This window comes from Patella vulgata, chromosome 5 (assembly GCF_932274485.2).
Source record: "Patella vulgata chromosome 5, xgPatVulg1.2, whole genome shotgun sequence".
NCBI classification, from domain to species: Eukaryota; Metazoa; Mollusca; class Gastropoda; family Patellidae; genus Patella; species Patella vulgata.
The window spans coordinates 6,520,358-6,548,145 of NC_065883.2; the positions used below are offsets into that span (position 1 = coordinate 6,520,358).

General features: G+C 35.9%; 1 protein-coding gene across 1 annotated transcript; it reads left to right on the plus strand.

The window, feature by feature from the left end:
* The first annotated feature begins 298 nt into the window (after positions 1 to 298).
* Positions 299 to 10,439, plus strand: LOC126821630 (ryncolin-4-like). Its single transcript, XM_050550090.1, has 2 exons — positions 299 to 746; positions 10,426 to 10,439. Exons 1-2 carry the CDS (start codon positions 299 to 301, stop codon positions 10,437 to 10,439), a joined length of 462 nt encoding a protein of 153 aa, XP_050406047.1.
* The last annotated feature ends 17,349 nt before the right edge of the window (positions 10,440 to 27,788 follow it).

A 27,788-nucleotide genomic window follows, 5' to 3' on the forward strand; every position in this document is an offset into this window, starting at 1 on the left:
GATGCAACGCGCGCGCTAACCATTCGGCCATCCACGCGCCCCTCGTAGGGCGTTATAATTGGGATTACTCGGTGTTTAGGCGGCGTTAGTAGGGGGCCTATTTACATTGTGTTCTGTCACAGATGTGCAGTCCTAAACTCTCTCTCTCTCTCTCTCTCTCTCTCTCTTTAACCATTGTCGGATTTTTTTTATTACAGATTGTTCAGAGGGGTGTTCTTCACCACATGGTTATACAACTCACGGTGTCTACACAATACAACCCATACTATCCCCAGCACCATTCCAAGTGTACTGTCAGATGGTGGGCGGTGGTCGAACTATTTTTCAGCGACATAAAGTGTCGTCCTTCTACTTCAACCGAACATGGCAGGAATACAAAGATGGTTTTGGTTCTCTGTCAAGTGATCATTGGTTGGGTTTGGACAAACTCTACTATCTGACCAATAGTCATGTTTTTACCGCCATATTCTACATGAAGCTTGCCAATTCGTCTTTCTATCAACATTATTATAGGGAATTCGTAGTGATGAATGAAACCAACAACTATCAAATGACCTTTGCCCTTGCAGTCCCCCATACTATTACACCATTAGGTGATAGTTTAACGGCGGTAAAGAATCAATATTTTAGCACTTATGATAACGACAACGACAACAGTAGCAGAAACTGTGCTTTAGACATGAGAAGTGGGTGGTGGTATAATGACTGCGCACCTTGCAATCCTAATGGAGAACTATTGAAGCCCAGTGATTCGTTAAAAACAACCGATTATGAAGTGTTCTGGACCTATGATTTACAGAATTCTGTTCCTATTAATGTCCAAATATGGTTATCTTAACCTTGAAATTATATATCTACAAGAAGCCCTGCGCCTGGCTTTGTGGTCGTGCCCTTTGCATCAAACACCGCGCTGTATCATACGGAACAAATGCTATGACCGTGGAACACAAGAAGCCCTGTGATATGTGCCTGGCTCTGTGTTCGTGCCCTTTGCACCAAACACCGGAACAAATGCTATGACCGTAAAACACGATTTAATATAAACGCGGGTACATAAATATTTCTTATGAACCAGTTAATTTTAAAAAAGTCAAATATTGAAAAGCATATTGATGACAACCATCGCCCACTAGCGGTGTGCCTGAATGGATATCAACCTTGCCAGAAATATAACTTAAATTATTTTTAAGGATACAATTTATGCAATTAAAATATATTGACACACGGTGTTAGCAAACGTCGTTAACCTTGAACTGATATTTAATATCTCAACTGGCGTGGTTTCGATTTCCCGGTTGTACGTGACAAGGAGTAGGGTCGTCTGTCCAACCTCACTGGTTTTCTCCGGGACCCGTATTTCCTCCCACTTCTAAAGTGCCCTACGCGCAGGCGAATTATTGAAATAAAATTGAACCATGTTCGTCCCAAAATGACCTAGTTTGTGTCGAATTGACGTTAAACCCCATTTCTCTCTGTCTGTGTATTTGATACTGTTCTCATTAGCTCGGATGACACTGAAAAAAAAATTCAATTCGATTCCTTTTGGGTGGTTGGGGGGTTGGATGGCTGAATGGTTAGCGTGCGTGCGCTGTATCATAAAGTCTGTCATTGAGTTGACTGGCGTGGTTTCGAATCCCCGATGTACGTGGCAAGGAGTAGGGTCGCCTGTCCAACCTCGTGGGTTTTCTCCGGGTCCTCCGGTTTCCTCCCACTGCTAAAGACCCCTACGCGCAGGCGAATTATTGAAATAAAATTAAAACCATATGTTAGTCCCGAAATGACCTAGTTTGTGTCGAGTGGACGTTAAACCCCATTTCTCTCTCTCTTTCTCTCTCTCTCTCTCTCTCTCTTGGGTGGTTACCTATTCAGGTAAAATGAATTTGGAGAAATGTTTTTTTGAAAATGGTTTTGCAAGATTTGTATATGGAAATTTCTTGTTCGTGATTTGTTTTTCGTTGTATGTTCCGGATGAAATGTAAATGTTTTTGAAAATTGTTTTGCAAGATTTATATTTGTAGATTTGTTTGGGAAATTTGTTGTCCGTGATTATTTTTTCCTTGCATGTTCTTGGTTAAATGAAAATGTTATTTAATGAATTTCAAACGCAAATTAGCTATGTATTAAAATACAACAAAATAAAACAAAGACACAGTTTACTAAACTGATAACACAAACCAATCTGATTAAAACACAGATACTATTTCGTTTCGTTTTTTATAGTTCAAAATTTCGTTTATTTTTTCTGTACTACAATAGTAGTTATTATTTAACAGGCGTTCTGGATGGCGAGAGGGTTTAGTTAATGACACCATCTGTAACGGCGACTTCTTGGTGTGCCATGCACGGAACTGTGGGTAAACCACTAGAAACGTCAACGCTGATTGATTAATCAATGTTTGACGTCATAGGTCAAAAGCCGCTCGTGCGACCTTCCGGTACAACTGGTCAGATCTTCTTATAGTGTAGGTCATCGAAAGTATAAAAAAACGAAACGAAATATAGATATGTGCTTTAATCAGATAGATAACAAATGTCTGATCTGTGAAATATAACCCATGAAAACATTTGATCAAACACGTGACTTTCTCAGAGTACCAGTAAATGGCATCCTCGGTATCCCCGGTGTACTCATTCCATTCTACTCCACTATACCCTAGGTTAATCCATAGGGTTTCCACGATTTCAAATTATCTGCCCAATCCTTGATTGTAGCTAAAGTCTACGAACCAATCAAAAAACAGTTTACAAACCACTCGTTTCGCGTTCGTTTTTATAAGGGTAGTTAACCATATTCATGTCCATTTACTGAATGATTTATGTAAATAATGTATATATTTCTTATTCATTTATATTTTATTGTATTATCAAAATCTGTAGTATGTTTCGCTTATTTCAAATATGTATAATATTTATATGTTTGACTTTTGTCATTATTATTACTATTCGTGCTTTGTCTGAAATGTTTCATTCTGCTATCGGTATTATTATTGAACTTATACTTGGCAATTGGATTCTCAATAAAACTCTTGAATCTAATATATACACGTCCGGTCTTCATTAACATTCATAATAATTGTAATTTGTTGTTAATAAATACGCATAGAGTATAATTTGGACTTCTCTCATTCAGGCTACCTTCTGGCTAATTCCTAACCTTGTCTCTCTAAGGGGAGCCTTTGCGTTTGGCTTACTTTACCCGATGAGAGTTACTACCCCTTGCTAATGTCCTTTGCAATTAACTATATATGGGATTGGTCGATAAAAATAGCACAACCATTAAGGGCAGATAACTTGAAAACGTGTCCCTCCTGTAGATTAACTCAGGGGTTAGTGGAGTAGAACGGAATACGACCACTGGGGATACCGATGACGGCCGGTAGAAGCAGTATAGATCGATGAAATTTTAATTCCACATTTTTATCTTTGTAAATACCAAGCGGGCTTGGACCACTTTGGACTGCGATTCCTATTAAAGATTCGTTTATCACAGTGGTTCTCAACCTTTTTTTGCCAACGTCACACCTTGGAACACATACAAAAGCGGCACACCTGGCTAAAATATATGAAAAATATTTGAATGTTGCAAAAGAAAAACATTACAGGTCATAGACGGCATACAACCGTAGACACAGGCTAGTCGTAGACATATAAAATGACTCAGACTAAATAAAGAAAAACACAGATATGAACTTACTTTATTGCAGTGTTTCAAATTTCATCAATCAAATAGCTGGCTTCTTCAGTGAGAAATTTTCTCAGTGTGCCGTTCAAAACTTCGGGGCATACTTAGGAAGATGTCGCGGTACACCTGTGTGTCGTGGCACACTGGTTGAGAATCACTGGTCTATCACATCGGGACATTAATATTATATGTTGATATTAAATGCCTGAACAAATAAATGCCGTTCGTGCCATGCAATCTACCCGGCACCATCCACAAGGAAAATCACTCCGGATGAGTTATTGTACATCACCACAAATAGGTAATTGACAGACAGACCACATTCTTATTACAATTATCAACTTTATCCGAATCTTTAGTATTGTCAAGGCAAACCACACAAGGGTAGCCAAGCGACTCTACACCTTGTCAACTACATGCCAGGGATTCTAAACCATACAATTGACACTCTGACAGACATTTCGATCTAAAGCGCACGTTAGACCATTGTCCTGCCCCTCTTCGAACCGGCCATGATAAAGAGAAGAGATTTTTCCAGTTTTAGTTGAGATTTACACTCTGACAACTGAGATTAGAAGGGTCTAATTATCCATGTGACTATAATAAACAGATTATTTTCTGGGGATAAAGATGGTCTGATTATTTCTGGTAATTGTCTGATTATTACTATGACTATATTAAACTGGTTATTTTCTCGAGATAACGAGGATGTCATTATTTCTGGTTATAATAAACTGGTTATTTACTCGAGATAACGAGGGTCTAATTATCTCTGTGACTATAATAGACTGGTTATTTACTCGCGATAATGAGGGTCTGATTATTTATTTCTGGTTATAATAAACTGGTTATTTACTTGAGATGAGGGTGTCATTATTTCGGGTTATAATAATCTGGTTATTTATCTCTGTGACTATAATAAACTGGTTACTTACTCGAGATAACGAGGGTCTCATTATTTCTGGTTATAATAAACTGGTTATTTTCTCGAGATAACAGGGGTCTCATTATTTCTGGTTATAATAAACTGGTTATGTACTCGAGATAACGAGGGTCTCATTATTTCTGGTTATAATAAACTGGTTATCTTCTCGAGATAACAGGTGTCTCATTATTTCTGGTTATAATGAACTGGTTATTTTCTCGAGATAACAGGTGTCTCATTATTTCTGGTTATAATAAACTGGTTATGTACTCGAGATAACGAAAGTGTCATTATTTCTGGTTATAATAAACTGGTTATTTTCTAGAGATAACGAGGGTCTCATTATTTTTGGTTATAATAAACTGGTTATTTTCTAGAGATAACGAGGGTCTCATTATTTCTGGTTATAATAAACTGGTTATTTTCTAGAGATAACGAGGGTCTCATTATTTCTGGTTATAATAAACTGGTTATTTTCTCGAGATAACGTGGGTCTCATTATTTCTGGTTATAATAAACTGGTTATTTTCTCGAGATAACGTGGGTCTCATTATTTCTGGTTATAATAAACTGGTTATTTTCTCGTGATAACGAGGGTCTAATTATTTCTGGTTATAATAAACTGGTTACTTTCTTGAGATAACGAGGGTCTCATTATTTCTGGTTATTTTCTGATTATCCCTGTGACTATAATCTATATAAATAAAATCAAAGATGTCCGTGTATGAGTGTGCGGGTGCGTGTGTGTTCTCTCGTCACGCTTCATCGTCGCGATCCACCCCCAGATATGTGGTATCAAATTTACCAGCATGACCCCGTGGATGTTTAAGGCCATGAATCGCGTCGTCAATTTGGGCCCCGGGCGATGCCGGGTACCCTGCTAGTACATAATAAACAGGGCCCTTACTCACGAAAACTTAAACTAAGATAAAATCGAAATTTTAAGAAATACTGCAACTTCATTGGATATATGCAAATTGATTTTACTGGTCAGCCAATCGAATTGCAGTATTTCTTAAAATTTCGATTTTATCTTAGTTAAAGTTTTCGTGAATAAGGGCCCTGGCTATTTTCTGAAAACTGCTGATTACCAGCCCTGATTATCCATGTGATTATAACATATAACAAATTGGTTGTTTTCATTGTAAACAATTTAATGATAAATAATTGTGAAAGTACATGACAAAGCTGATGTGATGACCAACAATAGATGATATATTTAAAGGAGCGCTAACTCGGTAATATTTGGGACCTAGAAATTGACATAAATGGGTCGCAACGTATATTATAATCTAATATGAATGTATATACACTGATTTACATTCAATCGTTTCTGTTTATTCTAATTTTAAATCAGTTATGTTCGGCGAAATAGTATTTATTGGCACTGCAGGTAAGAATATGCCGTCACCGTTTGATATGACTTGTGGAATATGTCTAGCCTCGTTCTTCGACTCCCTTGTTACAAATGGTGCTGAAACGCATTATGGTACACGATTCGGGTACCAATGGTAAAATGTTTATTTTGTCTTAAATATTGGATATCAGAAGTCCATCTTTTCCCGGTAAGATCACAACATCAATGTTGATTTAAATTGACAAAATATTCGTGTTTTCAATGTCCAAAACTTTGGATGATATTGAGTTGGTGACTTAGCTACTTTAATTGACTGTCATCTCAATAAATCATATTATAGATATTATAGCCATGTATATTAATAGGAGAACTGTGTTTTGAGACCTCGCCCACACTAGTAATTGAAGCCGTTCAGTAAGTTTTAATAATTTTCCGCTGATTTCCAACATTAATTGATTTCGTCGCATGTTATCGTTATCGATTTATTATTTCTGCGATATAAAACCTAGTTGATACATGTTAATACACGGCACTAGTGAACAATATCACTTTTTTGTGGTTGTACCCACGCTTAAATGTATTTAAAATTGGTTACTAAGCATTTGATTAAGGAAACAAAATTTAATAATAACTTTTAAAATATTACCAAAACGTTACTTACAACAACAGCAGAAATAGAATACAATAATGAATGAATGAAATATGGTTTTAAGGCACGTCAGCTCCAACCGGGCTATATTGCGCCAAACATATGGTGAATCTGAGACAAATTAAAACAATATCACATAAATGAATTTATATATGTAAATAAAAACAAATATCACAGAAAATATATTAATTAAAAATAAATATAACAAATCTTTTACATATATAAATATTTAGAACGATATACATGATTAAATATATACAATTAAAATTGATTATAAAAGTTTGTCTCTTTTAAAAATGTTAGCACTTTGTCATATAGCTCCGGTTGAGCAAATAGCTGACGTACTGACTGGCAACGGTAATATTTAGATCTAATGTTCTTGAGATGTTTGCACTCAATCAAGATGTGTTTCACTGTCAAAGGAACATGACAGTGAACACATTCCGGTTGAGGCTCTCGCTTCAAAATGAAAATATGAGTTAAAAAAGTATGACCAATGCGAGAGCGACACAAAACAACTTCATCCCTCCTGTTGGTTCTATAGGAGTTGGGCCAATCTCCTAGGAGAGGCTTAATGTGATGAAGTTTATTTGTGCCTGCAAAATCCCAAGACCGTTGCCAGCGGTCATAAATAAAATGATTTATACACGAATTAAAATCTTTATATGGTATTAAAAAGGGTGATTGGGGAAGATCTAAAGCAGCTTTGGCAGCAAAATCTGCTTGATCATTCCCCCTTATATCTACGTGACTGGGGAGCCAGCAAAAGACGACGTCTTTACTGTTGAACTCGTATGATAGAATACAATAAAATAAATGAGTAAATAAAAGGAAGTTATATGACACGTTAGCTCCAACGAGGTAATATTGCGCGAAACATATTCTCCCGTCAAAAGGCAACACCTAGTAACTCATGTTTTTCTTATGTTGAGAAAACAAAGGAAAACGTAATGAATGAATATTAAACTCCAGCTTATCTATCGATTTGACTATTGAGTTACTAGGTTTTTATGTGGCATACTAGGCCAAGGAAGGAAGGAAGTTGCTAGGTTGTGTCATGGGTGTAACTGCTTACAAAATGAAAAGATCGGAATATCTAGTACAACAACAGGAAGCACTTAATTTTGATAAAAAAGTGAGTTACTAGGTGTTGCCTTTTGACGGGAGTATTGTGTTTTACATGAGACAAACTAAAAAATAATCACAACAGTTATATAGGCACATAAATAAAAAACAAATATAACGGTATGTATATTCCAGTTCAATTACTAAATGCCGTTGAAACAAAACACAACAGTAAATATTAATTAAAAATAATTATCACAAAAATTATGTTTATGTATATACTAGAAGAATGCCCGGCTTTGCTCGGGGGTCATAACCCCGAAACCGGAAGAGGTAGACTAACGCCACCTGGCCTATGTTACTCCCCTATACCCCAAATTTCAGACTCGGGGCAGACGTAGTGTAGCCGCCAACCCCGAACAGACAGACAGCCAGACAAACGAGTATAGATATATATAAAACAAAATGACGTAAAAAAACCCACATAATATATACAATTAAAATTTTCTGTAAAATGAATATAAAAAACCCTAGTCTAATACTACAATATAAAACATGACTATTAACAATTTGAAAATGTCGATTTAAATGCATAATTCCCCCCCCCCTCCCAACCTAGAAGACTAGATACAATCAAGGGTGAATTTCAGCAACTCCAATTATAAAGATATCTTTCTCCTTCAAGTGAATTTCAGGGGAAGATTCACGATTTTAGAAAAATGGGCCTTCAAACCAAAGTGTTGTAAATCGTAGAGATGCATTCGATCCCCCTTTCTTTTCTAGTGAATTTTTCCATGCAAAAGACAATCGACTAAAAAGCATAAAATTTTAACTGTTATAGGTTGGTGTCAGTCGCATAGTTATGATTTCTCGCCGATTGGTGTCCGACAAATAGGTCGAAGAAAAGAAGGACAGTCGAGCGGACTACAATAGCCCTGTGGCTCTTGACCAATAGAAATATATTTTTCACAATTTTATATAATAACGGACCAAACAAAATGTTTATATGTAGAAATGACCAAGAAAGTGGAGTGAAGCAAATTGACAAACAGAAACAGATGAAAAGAGACGATAGGAACAAAAACTACCTCTTTTGAATGAAGTGCTTTATTTATAAGTGATTCATATAACATGAACGAAAAAAGAGAATCCCATGTTACAAATATAGACAGTCGTTTATTAAAAACTGCACTTGTACAGTCTGTACATGTAATTATTAGGGGCGTTCAGTTTGAAAGTGATTAAATAATTAAAATACAAAATGACAAATTGGTACAATAGAACACGGACTTCACCATGTAATGTTATGTTACCATGGATAATAATAATAATAATAATTACTAATAATAATGTATATTTGTAGAGCGCTAAATCTATCCAAAAGCATGCCCAAAGCGCAATGAGACAATAGTTATATACACAGTGAACAGAAAGTCTAATTCTCATAGCATTCCCGAAATAAGTGAGTCTTTAGCTGTGATTTGAAAGTAGTCAAAGTTTCATGGTTTCGAATTTTCAGTGGTAAATCATTCCACAATTTAGGATACAACTACACTAAAACTTCTGTCACCAAAATGTTTCAGTTTTGACTGTAGAACGACAAGGGTGTTCTGGTTATAAGATCGCAAGGACCTAGTTGGTTGATATGGTGTTAGTAGTTCTGATAAATAGCTGGATGCAAGATTTCGTAGACACTCGTATGTGAGGCACGGAACTTAAAGTTGATGCGAGCTGGAATTGGGAGCCAATGTAAGGATTTTAGAATAGGTGTTATGTGAGATGATGTTTTCGTTCGTGAAATGATTCTGGCTGCTGTATTCTGTATTTTCTGTATTTTGAGACTTGTTTGATTAATCCCAGACGACAAACTGTTACAATACTCTATTCTGGACAGAACTAGTGAATGTACTAGAGATTTGGCGGTGTTAATCGTGATGAGATGTCGAATATCACTGATGCGTCGCAAATGAAAGTAACAGGACTGACGCAGCTTATCAACCTGTGTTTCAAATGACAAACAAGGATCTAGATAAACACCAAGATACTTCAAAGTACTAGCTAACTGAATAACCGACTCTCCAATTTTAACATTTGTTTAAGATATGTTCTGAAGGCGTTTATTTTCCAAATAACTTAGCTTCAGTTTTGTAATCATTTAATTTGAGTTTATTTGAGGTCATCCAATTCTTAATATCCTGGGAATAATCACTCACACCAGTCAGAGCCTTGGTAACCGCCTCGGGCTTGAAAGATGAGATAAGCTGAGTATCGTCAGGCTTGTCGATAATACCCGCCAAATTACGACAGTATAGCAGAAAAAGTATTGGACCAAGTACCGATCCTAGAGGAACGCCGCAGGTAAGGCGGTGACGATCTTGTAAGTATGGCATCAACCAGTTATGAGCCACTCCAGTGATACTGAATTCATATTGGAGCTGATCAGCAAAGTCGCCGAACGGTCCAATAGAGTCAGTACTGATACTTCGCCACTGCCAACTGAACTTCTCAGATAGTTTACAACTCTCAGAACGGTAGTTTCTGTACTATGTCCAGAAAGATAAACTGGTTGTGAAATTTATCCCAAAGATTGTTATTTGATATGTATGTACGTAGTCTGATGTTGACAGCTTTCTTTAAAACAGGGCGAAAGCTTTTAAATATATTTCGATCAAGTGGATCCTTTTTAAGTAATGGACGCACACCTGCTATATAATATAATAACATATTGTTAAAACATTTTGTTTCAGCTCCTAAATTTTAAGTTGGCAGTACAACCCTTAGCTACTTCGAATCCTTTTTATTTTTTAAAAAATGAACAGACGTTCAGCTATCTTGTTTTACTGCTAGTTTTCAGTTTTAAGGAGCTTGTCTTAGATAGTATGTTATGTGAGATGAAATGATTAATTTTGATAATGAGTTCCAATTTACAAGTATTTAATCTCCTGAACAATGATCAAAAATTAATTATTATACATCAATAATGAATTTATCGAGGAATTAAACGATTGTAAATTGTAAATTCATTATCAAAACTGAATGGTCAGCTTTAAACTGGACACAAGTACAAATCAGATGAATTTTGGTTATTGTAAACGATTTTTACAACTTTTTAAACAAAGATTTGATATTGAATGAATGTGAACGAAATTAGTGCTAAACACACAAGATTCAATGATACCCGAGTTACAGTGTAATGTTCTGCTCAGACTAGGCTAATGAAGACGGGATTATGTTATGTACCAGTGGTGTTGATGTTCCCCATATTATAATAACCAGTTTGGTCTCTTGTCTTTAATGTATCATAAACAAATGCAGGTCCACCTCCAATGGTTGAATCATATTGATGTTCGTAATCTTGGTCGTTCTGCTCAGAGGGATCCTCGCCATTTACTGTCTTCAATCTTCTGCAATTACAAACACATCCGAAACGCAATAAAACGGACATCTAACAAATACTGGATTTATCATGAAAGAAAGAGGGACGGGTGGACCTGCAATAAAACGGTTATCTAACAAATACTGAATTCATTATGAAGAGAGAGAGAGAGAGAGAAAGAGAGAGAGAGAAATGGGGTTTAGCGTCCACTCGACACAAACTAGGTCATTTCGTGACCTAGCAGTGGGAGGAAATCGGAGAAAGAGAGAGAGAGAGCGAGAGAGAGCGAGGTGGGGTGTATGTGGCGTGTGCGTGTGTGTGTGTGTGTGTGGGGGGGGGGGGTGTTAAGCACATATGCATTGCCACAGCTATAATCATTTTCCTTCAACCTTAAAGATACATTATATAAGAGCTAGATCTGCCTGTTACAGGTCTCTCTTTAGGCCTTGTATGTTATCTAAATTCTTAACTAGACATGTATTAACATGGTAAGAGCAAGACCAACTCACTATGCCATCGGATGGCTCCGATTTGAAGTAGATTAGAACGGAACGGCCATTTAACGATTTAAATTAAAATGTAGAAGCGAGGCTAAGTCTCGAATATACCAAATACCGTGGTTACGATAATAAACAATCAATGGACACATCTTGTCAAAACTATAAACAGTGATAATTTCGCCAAGAATAAAGTTATTTGAATGACATGTTCAATATCTGTATTTTTTTTTATAATAATATAAATAACTTCAGAAATCTTACATATTGTATCTTTCAGAAACCTTACATAATGTATCTTTCAGAAATCTTAAATATTGTATCTTTCAGAAACCTTACATAATGTATCTTTCAGAAATCTTAAATATTGTATCTTTCAGAAACCTTACATAATGTATCTTTCAGAAACATATTTTAGTTATTTATTGTAGATGATAATTCCAGTAGAATGCCATTTACCTGTTCCTGTATATCACTTATAGAATGATAATTAAAATACTGATCATTAAAGCTGTACCCAGAACTCCACCAACAATGGCTGGCAATTTATCATCTGGTGTTGATTCTGTTCAAATATAATATCAATAGTCATTGAACATTCGTATCATCAATTAAAAGCTCAGTATATTAAATGTTACCTGACAATTTAATTTTATTTCATATTGTTAATTATGGTTCTTCAACTGCAGTAATTCAAATGTCAATTAATTGTAGGAACTGTCTATAAGATAGTTACAGTAATCAATACAAGATGTGGTGATTCATGTCTTTCATTACAGTATTAAATAGAGAATCTCCTACCAGTCTTTTTTGATATCAAAAAATATCAACACAAGTTGATAAAGTAACAAAAAACGAGGCTCTGCCAAGTTTTTTTTTTACTTTATCAACGAGTGTTGATATTTTTTAAAATCAAAAAAGACGAGTAGGAGATTTTATTTATCACCCAATCCCTTCTTACATGCACAATTTCACAAATAGATAAATATAATTCTTTGCTGTAGATTTAACTTTTACTGAACATTATGGCGTTGTGATACATCATTTTTTGACAGCAATTCAACAATTGCAAAGTCCTTTATATTGACCCAGTGTTTCCACCAAGGTCAATTGAATAACAATAGTTCATTTTTAATTTAAAAAAAGTTACTTTAAATAAGAAATGAACTGTTCTTTGAAAATAAAAAAAGTAGTTCCTTTTCAACTGACCAATGAAATTCATGTAAAGGAGATATCGCAGTAGATTATGAAATATATCACACAAGCGATATCTACTGTAGAATGTATTATTGGGTGATAAACCATTATAAGGTTACTTTACCTGTTGCCTTTGTTACGAATTGCTGTATAGAAACTTCTCCAGCTTTACCAGTATAATAGGTTGTGATATTAATAGTATACAATCTACAAGGTAACAGTGTTCCGGGAACAACTGTAATACTAGAGATGGTTACATCCTTACTGATTACAACTGATCCTTGTTCTGATATACGTACTCTATAATAATCTACTTCTCCAGATGATGGTGGTGTAAATTCTATATTCATTGTTTTAGTTGTATCATATATATTACTTGTAGACAGATCACCAGCTTTACCAGGCTCTATAAACAATAAATATTGTCTGATATAATTAGTTGTATAAATATAAACAATAAATATTGCCTGGTATAATTAGTTGTATAAATATATTTATTGTCTGTATAGCAATATTTTCTTTCCCAAAAAAATATTTTTTTCAATATTTTCTTTCCAAAAAAATATTTTTATTTATTTTTTTCATTCTTCCCGTCTTCCCGAACATCGGATTGCAACAACGCTAAGGGGGTGTAGTAAGCTGCACTCCCCTGCATCCCAACCCTCCCCGATACATAATGAATTCATAGGTAACTATAGATAAAAAAAGTCCACAAAAGACATAGTGACTTCGGGTGACTTCATTACTGGACCGCAAAAGTCCACAAAGCATTCTCAGACTTAAAAAGGTATTTAACTTTCAATCACTGTTTATGAGAAACAGTTTTGCACATAGTTTCTTACTGATTTATTGGATACATTAAAACGATAGAAAATTTATAAATGACTATATTTAAGTTAAAAATTTACACTATTAGTTCTTGATGACAACACCGGTTTAACAAAAACTGACCCCTTAAAGTTAACTAGGCTTTCCCATGCGCGGACTCCTAAATCTAATCCAGTTTTTAAGGTTTTGGGTTGGACAGATATCAGTTGAGTGTCTAACACGGCTAACGGAGTGTCTAAACGATTACACAGCTGGTTATTACGTAATACCGGATTAGCTTTCTTTAGAAGTCACCATACATTACCAGTTGTAAATGAACTTTTTAAAATCATTAACGGATAAAATGTAAATGGATTCGACAATAACAACAATAATCAAAATATAAACAACAATTAGAAAAGGGTAAACATAGATTAAAAGTCATATAAACAAAAGTCTGTAAAAAGAAAAAAGAACAAAACACTGATTGAAAACTTATATATACAAAACGTTTTTTTCCTTGTCACGATACCCGTTTTGTTTCTTTTTCACCCACCGTCACTATTGTTTTCTTTTACAACACAATTTGACACACGCGAGGTATTAAAGTCATTTACCTTTTCCACAACAGAATTCACACACGTCATGAAGATATGCGAGGTATTTCTCCTACTTTCATATTTCTCTTCCTCTGTGGAGGGGTAGAGAGTTATTTCTTCTTCCATTCACTACATCGCCGTTGTGGCTATTTGTAGCGGGGAGTAGAAATCTGTTCCCTCATCTTCTTTCATTTCCTCTTCTTTAAGATTTTTCATTAATTGCCGCCATTATGTTGTCGGGTAGTCTGTGCCCTTTCCATACCGTATGGTCAGACAGTGTTTTTATGACATGTGCTATGAAAAATATTATAATGCCACCCGTGCCCAAGTTTTATTATCTACTTTTATATTATGAGCTGAACTTAATTGGATAATAAAATTAGCAAGTGGAACATAATTTAGATCACAATCTATTATACAATATTTACATAAGAATTTACAAAAGCATAATTCAAAATAAGATTTTGTCATATTGTATTTACCTAGAGATAAAGGATAATCAATGAGCTGAAGACATTTCACCAATCTTAAATAACATATTTTTAAGAGAATTTATCAGAATTAACAAAGGTTTAGCTCTCTAAGTTTCGAACAAGACACAAAACAAAACATCACATTCGCTCCTAATCTGAGCATTACACTTCTTCTTCGAGGGTATATAACCTATCAATTCCTCTAAATACAAATAACATCTCTCATAATATTTGGGGTACTACGTTAAAAAAAATAAAATCTCTCCTGCCACGGATAATAATGGGGCACTACGTTAATACACAAATAAAATCTGTCCCGTAATGATCGGGGCATCCCATAATATTGGGGTAGTACACGTACAGACAAAACAAAAAAAACCTTGGAGATAAACCAGTCAATACTTTGTGAATGTTTATGACTTGACTTCCAAATTACGATACAGTTAACCCAATTCTAGTTAAACAATCACGTGACATTTTAATTCTACATATAAACCTCTTAATACTTCGTTACTACCTACCAAAACTGGTTGAAATCCCCCCATCGGTTTCAATTGCCTACAAGAATTTCTAGAACAAAGATACAAATATCATTTTAGAACTACATGTTCCTTTTTCAAACGAGGTTAAATTTTAGTGTCCGTTATTCTGAATCATAAATTGAAAGAAGAATTATTAGACCGAACAAGTGATTTAAAAATTAACTCACCACGTTTTAAGAAAATTCTGTTCCTGGTATAGCTTGTAGTCTTACAGTATCTCTTTCATCAGGACATTACCATGTTACATCAGCTGCTGTTTAATTACCAGGACTCATTCTTATAATCTAAATTCTTCACTTTACCAGGTGCTTTAAAACAATGGGGATTGGATGGCCGAATGGTTAGCGCGTGTGCGTTGTATCATAAGGTCGGTCATTGAGTCAACTGGCGTGGTTTCGATTCCCCGGTTGTATGTGCCAAGGAGTAGGATCGCTTGTCTAACCGCGTGGGTTTTCTCCAGGTCCTCCGACTGCCAAAAAAGACACCTACGCGCAAGCGAATTATTTAAGTAAAATTGAACCATATGTTAGTCCCAAAATGACCTTTGTGTCAATTGGACGTTAAACCTCATTTTATTTTCTCTCTCTCTAGACCGCGAGAACAACTTCAAAGTGCGTCTGATGTGAGTGAGAATGTCGTAAGTAACTATTTTCCCTTTTCGAGATAGCCAAGTTTAAATGTTTAAAAAATGGTACTGTTATGATATAATCTTTAAGAGGCATTTAGTAACTGGGTAGAGCAATACACAAAAAACACATACTTATGGAAAAACAGCTACTTATTTATTTGGGCGACGTTTCGAAGAGTATTCTCTCAACGTTATCAAGCTAATACAGTAATACAAGAATAATGAGATCAATATATACAGAAAACTGTAACAGTATAGTTAGAAATGTAATATTAAGTTTTCAGTTACCAGGTGTGGTAACTCTGGGAAAGTCACTTACGACCTTTTTATATTCTCTCCCTATAACAAAAGATTCATATTACTTACTGCTGTTACGACCTTATGCGAATGAACCGGCGGTGAGAGTCCGAGTTAAGATTCCAAGCATATGCGTGACAAGGAGTAGAGTCGCCTGTCCAACTTCATGTGTTTTCTCCAGGTAAAACTGTGCCATAAGTTAGTCCCGAAAGTTTGTGTCGACTGGGCGTTAAACTCCACCTCTCTCTAGCTCATTATCTCTATCTAGCTCTCGCTCTCTCTCTCTCTCGCTCTCTCTCTCTCTCTCGCTATCTAGCTCCCTTTCTAGCGCCCTATCTCTATAGCTCCCTCTCTAGCCCTCTCTCTAGATTTTTCTCGTTCTCTCTAGTCCCCTCTCTACATCTCTCTAACTCCAGCTCTCTAACTTTCTCTAGGTCTTTCTATCTCTATCTATCTCTATCTCTCTCGCTCACTCTCACTCTCTCTAGCCCTCTCTCTAGACTTTTCTCGTTTTCTCTAGTCCCCTCTCTACATCTCTCTAACTCCAGCTCTCTAACTTTCTCTAGGTCTTTCTATCTCTATCTCTCTCTATCTCTCTCGCTCACTCTCTCTCTCTCTCTCTCTCTCTCTCACTCTCACTCTCTCTTTCTCTCTATCTCTCTCTATCTCTCTCGCTCACTCTCACTCTCTCTAGCTCTCCCTCTCTAGACTTTTCTCGTTCTCTCTACATCTCTCTCTCTCCCTCTCCCTCTCTCACTCTCTCTCGTGTTCACTATATATGACACTATCACTAGTTACCCAAAATAACAAAAATGGTGGACACAGTACTATAGAGTCTTATCTTTCCCCATCAAATACGTTAAACAAGTTGAAAATATTTAATTTTGGCAAAGTTTGAGGGGATTCTAGCTCACTGCGAAGTGATGGCTAGAAAGACATTGCAACTACGCATGTATGTATGTCCAATTGTTCTGCTTAGAATGGGCTCTTAAAGACGTTCATACGCCATACAGTATGCTATGAGGGAAATGTTACTCGGATTGCTGTACTAAGACCTACTCTTACATCGAATTCCAACTTTCAAGAGTTATGTTACGTGTTACGTGCACGTCAATAGAGATTTTTGGCAAATGGAATTTTTCCCATCCGTATCGGGTATCCGTATAGTCACGTGATACGTTGCGTCAATTTAATTTTAGAAATTTGGCAGATTTTCGCGCCACGTAGGTATGGGTAACCGGGCTGAGCTTAGTTCTATTACGTAAGCATAGTGGCAGTTATTTACCAAAATGAACATCAGTATTAGTTAAGTGCCTAGTCTACAAATTCCAGAAGGGAGTAAAGTCGTTGACAGTCGCTGAGCTATTTGATATTTAAAAAAAAATTGGTGTCGAATCATATTAAAAGTCATTGACTTCGATTCGACAGTAATTTGGTGTCGAATCATATTAAAAGTCATTGACTTCGATTCGACAGTAATTTGACTAATGTATCATTTCAGAAAGTATATACCCCTTTTACAGATTTGCAAGGTCCCACCTCCCTAAATTTAGAAGATAGATCAACCAGCATGCAGACAGACAGGAGCAAATTGAAATTTCTTCGAAAATAATGATTAAATTCCAGTCTTTATCATCGTCAAAATCACATCAAATATACACTTTATCTAGGAAACACATAGACTCATAGCAAAAAAATACAGTGAAAAGACAACGGTGTTATATGGGCCTTTTCCGTATGAAAGCTGTTCGAGACGTGCTGTCGTATCACGTATAAGAAATACACACACATTGATGACGTCACAAGCAAAATCGATACGGATACGCGATACAGGTCAGGAATTTACACTTGCCATTTGTCTCTACTGTGTACAAGGGACCTCTATTTTTCGTACCGTTCAAAAGTAAAATATGTTGTTCATTGCTTGGTACTATGTCCAGCACCATTGACAAGGAGCAACCACGCCTGAAAATCCGGATCAAACACGAAACCTCGGCTACTCACCGGGTAGTGCATTATCAGTCTTAATCCATATTACGAATTTAATCTTAATTACCTTTACAATCAGATTGTTGCCTTCTTGGTTCTGAAGATCGCGTGTTGACAGGGCACGACTTACAGGACCTACTACCAGCTACATCCTGATATTCTGTCTCTGAACATCCCTGGCAAGTTTTATCCGTAGAGTTGTAAAACCTTCCAGGTTCACACAGCACTAAATAGAAAACAAACCCATTAAACACAATAATTTATGTCATCGCGTCCTAATTATTAAAATAAAAGTAGGATATATCTATATTTATAAACCACATATTATAGAGAGAGAGAGAGAAATGGGGGTAAACGTCCACACAAACCAGGTCATTTTGGGACGAACATATGGTTCAATTATATTTCTATAATTCGCCCTCTGTAGGGATCTTCAGCTGTGGGCGGAAACGGGAGGACCAGGTGAAACCCACGACGTTGAACAGGTCACCCTTCTCCTTGTTAAGTACAAGCGGGGAATCGAAACCACGCCACTTGACTTAATGACAGACCTTTTGACCTAACGCTCACGCGTTAATCCCCCCACCTCAAATATTATAAACAAATGCCGATTAATATCGAATAACAAGTAAGCCTACCATTGTTCCGGTAATAAACAATCTATGCAAAATCTTGTCAAAACTGTGATAAAATAAAAAAGTAATCGGAATGGCAATTTCAATATATTTATTTTGCATTATCTATGTTTGAGCTATTATAGCAAGAATGGTCAGCTCTTTATCTAAATCTTACATAATGTATCTTTAAATAGCATTACGTGAAATGTGGAGACAGAAGTTTTTTCTGTTGCTGCTCCTAAATTGTGGAACAAACTACCATCTCATATTAAGGATGCAAAATCATTACGTACATTCAAATCCTTGCTATAAACTCGCCTATTTAGTGTAGATGATGGGAAACAGTCGTAAATGTGACAGACTAACTCAGCGCCAGTGAGCAAACGAGGCGCAATAGAAATCCATTATTATTATTATTATTATTATTATTAAGTTACTTACAACATATTACAGTTGTTGTTACGTTGACTAGATGATGACCAGGTGTTAAGCAGGTATATCCAGAGTTTCGTATGTCCAGTGTGATAGAAGTGATCATACCACAACTAGAATTAAACTTAAATACATCATCCTTGAATACTAATAAAACCTCTTTACAAGTTGCAAGTTCTGCAGTGTCCTTGTCAGAATCGGTTACACGTAACACAGAATTCAGCCTGCCCTGCAAATATCACAGAATTAAACATTAAAATACATGAATTTTAGATACAAATCCCGTTACATTTCGAATATATGAAGTTGGAGAAATAATTAGAGTGGCATTTATAATAAACTAGCAGGATACCCGGCTTCGCTCGGGGGTCATAACCCCGAAACCGGACGTGGTAGACTAACGCCACCTGGCCTATGTTACTCCCCGGTCCGAGCTACCCCTATAACCCAAATTTCAGACTCGGGGCAGACCTAGTGTAGCCGCCAACCCCGAACAGACAGACAGACAAACAGACAGACAAACGACAGTTACAAATATTAGTATAGATAAATGAAAATACTATGTTCGAAGAAGGAAAATTGATACTAGTTTTGCAGAGTGCACCCAACTGGATTTTCATGGTTATATTCATACAGACTGAGCGATGTAAAATAACAATAACATAGACTTATTGCTGCCAATACACACGAAAACCTGACCTGAATATTACTGAGACTTGAGGCATTTTCAGGCATTCCTAATAGAGACAGTCACTCCTTACATAGACAGCCATTCCTTACATAGACAGTCATTCCTTACATAAACAGTCATTCCTTATGTCATTCCTTGCGTGAGCAAAATTATAACATACTTCAGTGCCTAAGTTGCGAGCACTGATCGCAAGACTGTCTATTATAAATCCATGAAAACAAATTGATACTCCCCTTCGAATATATCAACACGGATATGGTATAGGAGGCAGTTAAACTTACTTCATTACCCAAGTTGGTAGCACTGGCAGGACCGCCGATCGTAACACTAAATCGATAAAAATCAATTCTCCCCTTCCTACAGGTTTTACTCAATTCAGATGTAGAAGCAGAAAAATGGGTTTGAAACTCCTCTGCGAAAGTGGCGACACAGCTACTAAATGGGCCACTAAATTGATACACAATTTGAATATCATATGTATAGTCCAATTTACTACCTAAAATAAGCAAAATGGAAAAACATTAGAAGTAATTGATTAGGGTGGCAAGATGGTAATCTAAGTAGTAGTAGATGTGTAGAGTGGTGATTACAAGATAGTAATCTGAGTAGTGGATGTATATAGGTGTGATTACAAGATGTTAATCTGAGTAGCCTAGTAGATGTATAGAGTGGTGACTGACTACAAGATGGTAATCTAATTACAAGATTGTAAACTGAGTATTAAATGTATAGGGTTGTGATTACAAGATGGTAATCTGAGAAGTAGATGTATAGCGTGGTGATTACAAGATTGTAATCTGAGTAGTAGATGTGTAGAGTCATAGGCGTACAAGCCAGGTGGGGGGGGGGGGGCAATCCTTTTCGGGTAGACGGGCAAAGTGAAAAAAATCTTTTTTTATTTCATCTACTTGGCAAAATAAAGTGCCCGAAATCTAATAAAACACTAATTTACTTTTCTTTTAATTGAATACTACGAATTTGTACTGAATTGACAATGGATTAAAACATTTTGCCTGGGGCCACTCAACATTGTGCGTCATTTTTCGGGCATCGATTATTATTTGTGAATGCAGCTGCAACAGTCTGATTGGATGGTTGGAATTCAGGTCGACATAGAGTGGGATTTCGGTTACAAAACCATTGGACAATTTTGGAGTTGCTTAACTCACGGGCTAGAATAGCAGAAAAACACATTTGCGGATGTTAAATTTTCAAAATTTTCTCCGGGAGGGCTAGGCCCCCATACCCCACCACGATTGATTGGTTGTTTGGGATTCAGGTCAGCCAGGTTGGCTATACTGGACCACATTGAAGTTGCTGTATTCACGGGCTGGAATAGCAGAAAAACGCGTTTGCGGCAGGCAATTAAATGTTCAAAATTTTCTTGTTATTCTCACAATATTTCATAAACAATTTAATTAGCGTTTTAAATAAACTCATACCATAGCTAATATTTTGACAATGGAGAATAATTAATCAAGGCCATAACATTATTATACATATGTGTTCTTTAACACAAATCCCACCACCCATATTACTACACACTGTAAACGATTGATTGGGTTGAAGTTGCTTTGTTCACGGGCCATAATAGCAGGAATATGCGTTTGCGGCCGTCAAATATTCTAAAATATTCTTTGGGGGGGGGGGGGGGTTATACGTTAAGATCCGCGCCTCCGCCTCTCACAGAAGACGGGCGACATTGGCTGTACACTCGAATTTTTTTTTTTCGGGCATTTCGGGTTCTGCCCCCCCTAACTGTCATCGAGCCAGTCTATGAATGTAAGTTAGATTTACTTTACTAAGGATATGGTATATATAAGTGCTGTTTCACCAATATTATGTTTAAATATTTATTTTGTACGATATTTATATAGTGTTAATACCCACTTACTTGCATCTTATCATATTCACAGTATGATATAATATATACAAATATTATTTTGCTTATCTACGTTGAATAAAAGAGTAAACTCTTTTTTAATTTCATGTTGGTGTTTTAAATATTGATGAGATATACATTAAGACACTTGTTTCTAGCCCAGCTCTGCGAAACTAAATTGGTATTGCTAAGTTCAAATTATGAATAGTTGTTTCAGTCAATCTGATAAAAATACAGAACTATATTTCGTTTTGTTGTTTTATACTTTCGATGGCGTACACTACATGAAGATCTGACAATTTGTACTGGAAGGTCGTGCCACGGATCGTACGAGCGGCTTTTCATCCTATGACGTCAGACATTGATTAACCAATCAGCGTTGACATTTCTAGTGGTTTATCCACAGTTTCATGCATGTAACACTTAAAACCCTGCCTGTATTCAACTTTACCAACCTCCTAAATATACTGTTTTTCACTTAAAGGCATTGGATGGCAGTTCCATTAATGAATGGGGATGTAGTTATCATATACTGGGGTGGCGAATATGTTTTTTTGAAAGATTTAGTAGTTAAGATGAGTGCACTAGTCGACATAAAGGAGTCCGAGGTACGCGTTCTCAGAGAAGATCCTTTCAAAAATCCATATCGCAATGTGAAAGACCTGCTATGGACCAAAATAGAGAACATTATATCATGAAAAACATGTCTTGTCAAAAACAATAAAATCATATTAAAGTCAGAGCAAGAAGAACATTTTAAAAATGCTTTACAAAAAACATTTCGCAATAGAATACAATAAAATAAAACAAGTAGTAAATGAACCACCCAAATTTAAATATATGTGTAAGATGGTTCATTTAAAAACAGTTTTACCACTGACACGAGAGAGAGAGAGGGAAATGTCGTTTAACGTCCACTCGACACAAACTATGTCATTTCGGGACTAACATATGGTTTAATTTTATTTCAATAATTCGCTTGCGCGTAGGGGTCTTTAGCAGTGGCAGGAAACCGGGGCCCCGGAGAAAACCCACGAGGTTGGACAGGCTTTATGATACAGCGCGCACGTGCTAACCATCCAACCCCCCTACCACTGACACAGACAAATTTAGATCTAAATTAGAACACGTTAAGCCTCAATATTTCGACAACTACACACTTAATAAATGGAGATAAATTGAGAACTCGGTCGCATTCTCTTAGCATTTAATTAAGACAAAAGATGTCAATACGTGTTAAGCCTAAATTTTATATCATATAGACACTCCGAGTATACATGTTTGACAAACCCATTACATCTTACATAATACTATGTCAACACCCCACACCTGATATAGGTTAAATCTTACAATTAATCTGTCACTTAATATATGTCTAAAATGAGTTACAAATAAAATATGAATTCAGAATACAATATTAAAATTTAGATCCCAAATGATATTGTATTACAATACGGCCTGTGTCTCAACCCTATAGCAATTTCTAGCGTCTGGTTATTCCAGTCTATTGAGCAGGTTCTCCAGTTGAATATGTCTAGCCTCGTTCTTTCTGGTCACTTGTTGCAAATGACGCTAAAACGCACTATGGTACACAAATGGGTCGCAATGCATATAATAATGTAATACGAATGTATATAAACCGATTTACATTCAATCGTTTCTTTTTTTATTGTAATTTCTAATCAGTTATGTTCGGCTAAATACGCCGTCAGAAGTTTAATCTAATGGCGATCTCAGGCGTCTGGTTAGTCCAGTCTACACTGATAGCATTTATTGCGCATGCTCTCAAGATAAGAATATGAGGTCATCGTTTGACAAGATTTGTGGAATATGTCTAGCCTCGTTCTTTAAGCCTTTGTTACAATAGCGCTGTAACGCAGTATAGTACACAATGTTTTGGGTTTATTTTGTCTTAAATATTGGATATCAGAAACCCATCTTTTCCCGGTTATATCACAACACCAATGTTGATTTAAATTGACAAATAATTCATGTTTTCAATGTCAAAGACTTTGGGTGATAATGAATTAGAGACTTAGCTACTTTAATACCCATCTTAGCATCGTGTATGACAGTGTGTATCAAAATAATTACTTAATTGTGATTATATTGACATTTGTAAAAGACATATTCTTTTTGAATATATTTTAAGAAATAATGACTTAAATACAACAGAAGAAACTAGTCCAGTAGGTTTTGCGATTTGGACACATACTGGAATTTGCTGCATTGGAAAACAAGAAATTTGATTGTAGGGCGTCCAATCCCAACATTATTGTATGGTTTTAAATTGTAGATTTGGTTCATTCATGTAAAACATTTATTACAATTTTATAATAAAATGTATAAATCACTGACATCGAATTTTGACTAGCGTATAGAAAATACGAAGGCTGATATATCCATAGTTCACAAGCAGTATTATAATACAGATATGTGGCGAGAAGCTAATATAAATAGGGCCTATATGTAATTTAATACCATATAAAAGTTTACCATAGTGTAGCGTAACCGAATTGTTTACTGTCCTCCTTAAATGGATTCGAATCACAAATCCTCCGAAGCTAGAAGACTAAAAATCCGAAGAACTTTGTTCATTAAAAAATTCCCTCCCCATTCAATAACTATTCCAGTCATCTATTTTTGAATTTGGTAAAATGAATTCTCTTCTTCCCATAAATACAGATTGACTTGTCTAATTCTCCAATACTCACATTAATTTTATAGATCACAAGATTAAATATCTCGAAAAGGACAGAGCATACAGAAAACCATCAAATGCGATACCCCTAATTAAATCCACTTCCTACATACCACACCATTTATATACCCCCCCACCCACCATGAGCGAATGCAAACTATAAATACGTGGATAATGCCGCGATATCTTAAAACGCCATATTGTCGCGTCAACCATGTGAATTTTTCCTAAAATATATCAAATAGAAGTTGAAACTTATTTTACGTAATGTCGTATTATTGAACTGTTATTTTTCGCCTTTAAATAATCAAAACAAATCACTTGTTATCAAAGAACGCCTTTATCAGCCGTTTGTAATATTGTCACGTGACCTTGTTATGTTTTATTATACACGATATAATTCCAGTAAAGTAAACCATAATAATGAAACATGTCCTATTAAATAATCTAATTTGTAGATCTGCAATTTGTCACGTGTGAGTCGGAACATTATTTGTGTGAGTGTATTTGTTGATAGCAAATTCCGCTATTAATTATCTTGAAGAAAACTACGTTTAGTAAGCAAGGCATTTTTTACCCAAAAACATGGCAATTCAAACAAATAAGTTTCGGCACTAAGTACATGTCTAATTTCTACGACGACGTTTTAAAATTATCCACGCCACCCTCTTTTTAATACATCATCGTAGACTCGATTGTCTACCATGTGAATAGCCGCGCTCTTCCATTGTCCAGCTATGTATTACAACATACGTTTAAAAATGTACCCGGTAGTCTATGAAGGAACCAGATCCATCAAAGGACATTGGTTGTAAAATAGGTTTTCTAAACTCGAGTCTTGGGTTTTAACATTATCCACGTGATAATTCTGGTTGACGGAATCTAGAATAGTGAACTTTTATCCCAATTATTCTAATCCAACCCGTTTCTCACCTTGGTATTTGTGATGAACGTCATTTTTCTATGCTTTCAATTTTATTATTTCGTTTCAAATTATTCGCTAATTATTTTTGTAAAATGTCCATTCCAAATTTTGTATGGTACCAGTAGTGTCAACACGAGAGTTTTCTGGCGCGAGTGAAGCAGGGAAGGAAAGAAAGATGTATATTTGATAATTTAATGGGGAATGAGGTATTAATTGTATCGAAAGTCAAAGTATAGCATTTTATTTATATGTTGGATAAGCTTTTAATATATGTCAGTTAGTAATTTAGTGAAAATATGCATTATTCCAAGTTTTCTGTCTTGGCGTGGTCGGTGGCGGTGTCGACCCTACTTGACCTCCTTTTGCTCTGGTCATTCCTTAGGCTCGTTTAACCGCGGTATATGTTTATTTACATATAACTACTAATTATGTCAAACTTGTAATTTAATTATTTCCTTTAAATAGGCCTATTCATATAAATTATCCTGATTTTCACCTAGGCTGTGAAATTCTGTATCGCCTCCCTTCTATAGAAATGTCTGACAGAATGAATGAATGTTTAGATATTGTAAATGTCTTTGACAGAATGAATCCATAAATATTGTTAATTGTATCTTTTCAGTTTTTTACTGTGATATAATATAGAAATATTTAGAAAGAAAGAATAGTTGTTTTTATATTTATTGATCATCACCCGTAAACTCTACCCACTGATAAGAACGTATGCATAAAGAGACTCGCCCAGAACAGTATTATTATATCTACTGAAAGACAATCGGTTTCAGACGAGTTATTTTCCCCATGGGTTAGACATCGGAATCAGACCAGTTATTTGATAATCTCGCTTACGAACATGGACGTAACAGACTTTAGACATATACTTAGTCATAACTTGATGTTATTTTTAAAATATTTTCCACGTTACAAGCGGACCTTATATAGATTATTGCATATTCAGTGTTATATAGAATATTAATCTAATGAAACACGGATCTATGAAAAGATTCCATTCTGCACAAATTATTCAAAGGATTTTACTTACTTAATTGGCATGTGTTGCTGCCGTCATTGTAATAATTATTGTCACATTTACATGTATTATTAATACAGATAAATCCTATAGTATTTTGAGCACAGTTTGTAACATCCGTCCCAATACATGTATCACCAACTCCACACCATACCTATAAATATAAAACAAAAATGTTTTGCAAGATTTGTATTTGGATATTTGTTGTTCTAGATTTGTTTTTCATTGTATGTCTATGATGATATGTAAATTCAGGTTATTTGTTTGATTTTCTAAAATAAATTCTATCTTTATATTAAAATACAATTTAATTAAAAAAAAACACATTTTACAAATCTGATATGACAAATATCCGATTTGTATAATAAATATTGGTTTTCAGATACAAATGTCAGAATATGACACCAAATGAAGAAATAAACAACAAATGAAGAAATAAGAATTAAGGTCTAGGAATTAAGAACTAATAATTAAGAACACTGAATAAAGAGCTGTTTTGTCTTCCATAGTTCTTAGTCAACATATATCATCAAATAACAACCTGATTAGAATACAGATCTATATTTCGTTTCGTTTTATATATATATATATATATATATATATATATATATATATATATATATATATACTAAGCAGCAAAAGAATAGACGCATTGCATAAAACTTACCAAATGTTTTTATTGTATATTTGTGACCACATCTCCAACTTTACCTGAGCAATAAGGCTCCTTCCCAAACACAGAATTAAACTCAGGAAATGTTCTCAAAAATACAACCTGACTTCTGAGATGGTAATGTGTTCTCCATGATTTTCATGTAACTCGCGCTGCACGCGCTGTTCACCAGGACCAGCCCAATAAAATGCACCCCCATACCTGGTTGAATCATTCACACTACTACGTCAGCAGCATGCCACGACTCACGAGGAACCAGGCGCTTGGAAGACTCGACGCTGGCCACACTGCCCAAGCCGTTGCCAATCACCTCCAGGTCAATGTTCGGACCATCTACAGGCGTCAGCAACGCTTTCGGACCACCAACACCACGGATGATCGACCCCGAACTGGTAGACCAAGGGTTACCAAAAGGCGACAAGACCGCCATGTTGTGCGACAGCACGTGCAGAATCGATTCACACAGGCATCTGAGACAGCACGTCAGACAGTGGGAACACACGGAAGACCCATCAGTACCGATACAGTGGGCCGACGTCTCACCAGAGAGAACATCCATTGCCGTAGACCTTAGCGTGGACCGATCCTCACCCCTCGCCATCAACGTGAACGTCTACAGTTTGCCCAACAACACCAGAACTGGCGACACAGGCAATGGAGAACTGTTCTGTTCACAGATGAGAGTCGGTATTGCGTATCAACTGCAGATGGCAGGACCAGAATATGGCGTCGACGTGGCCAGCGTTATTCTGAC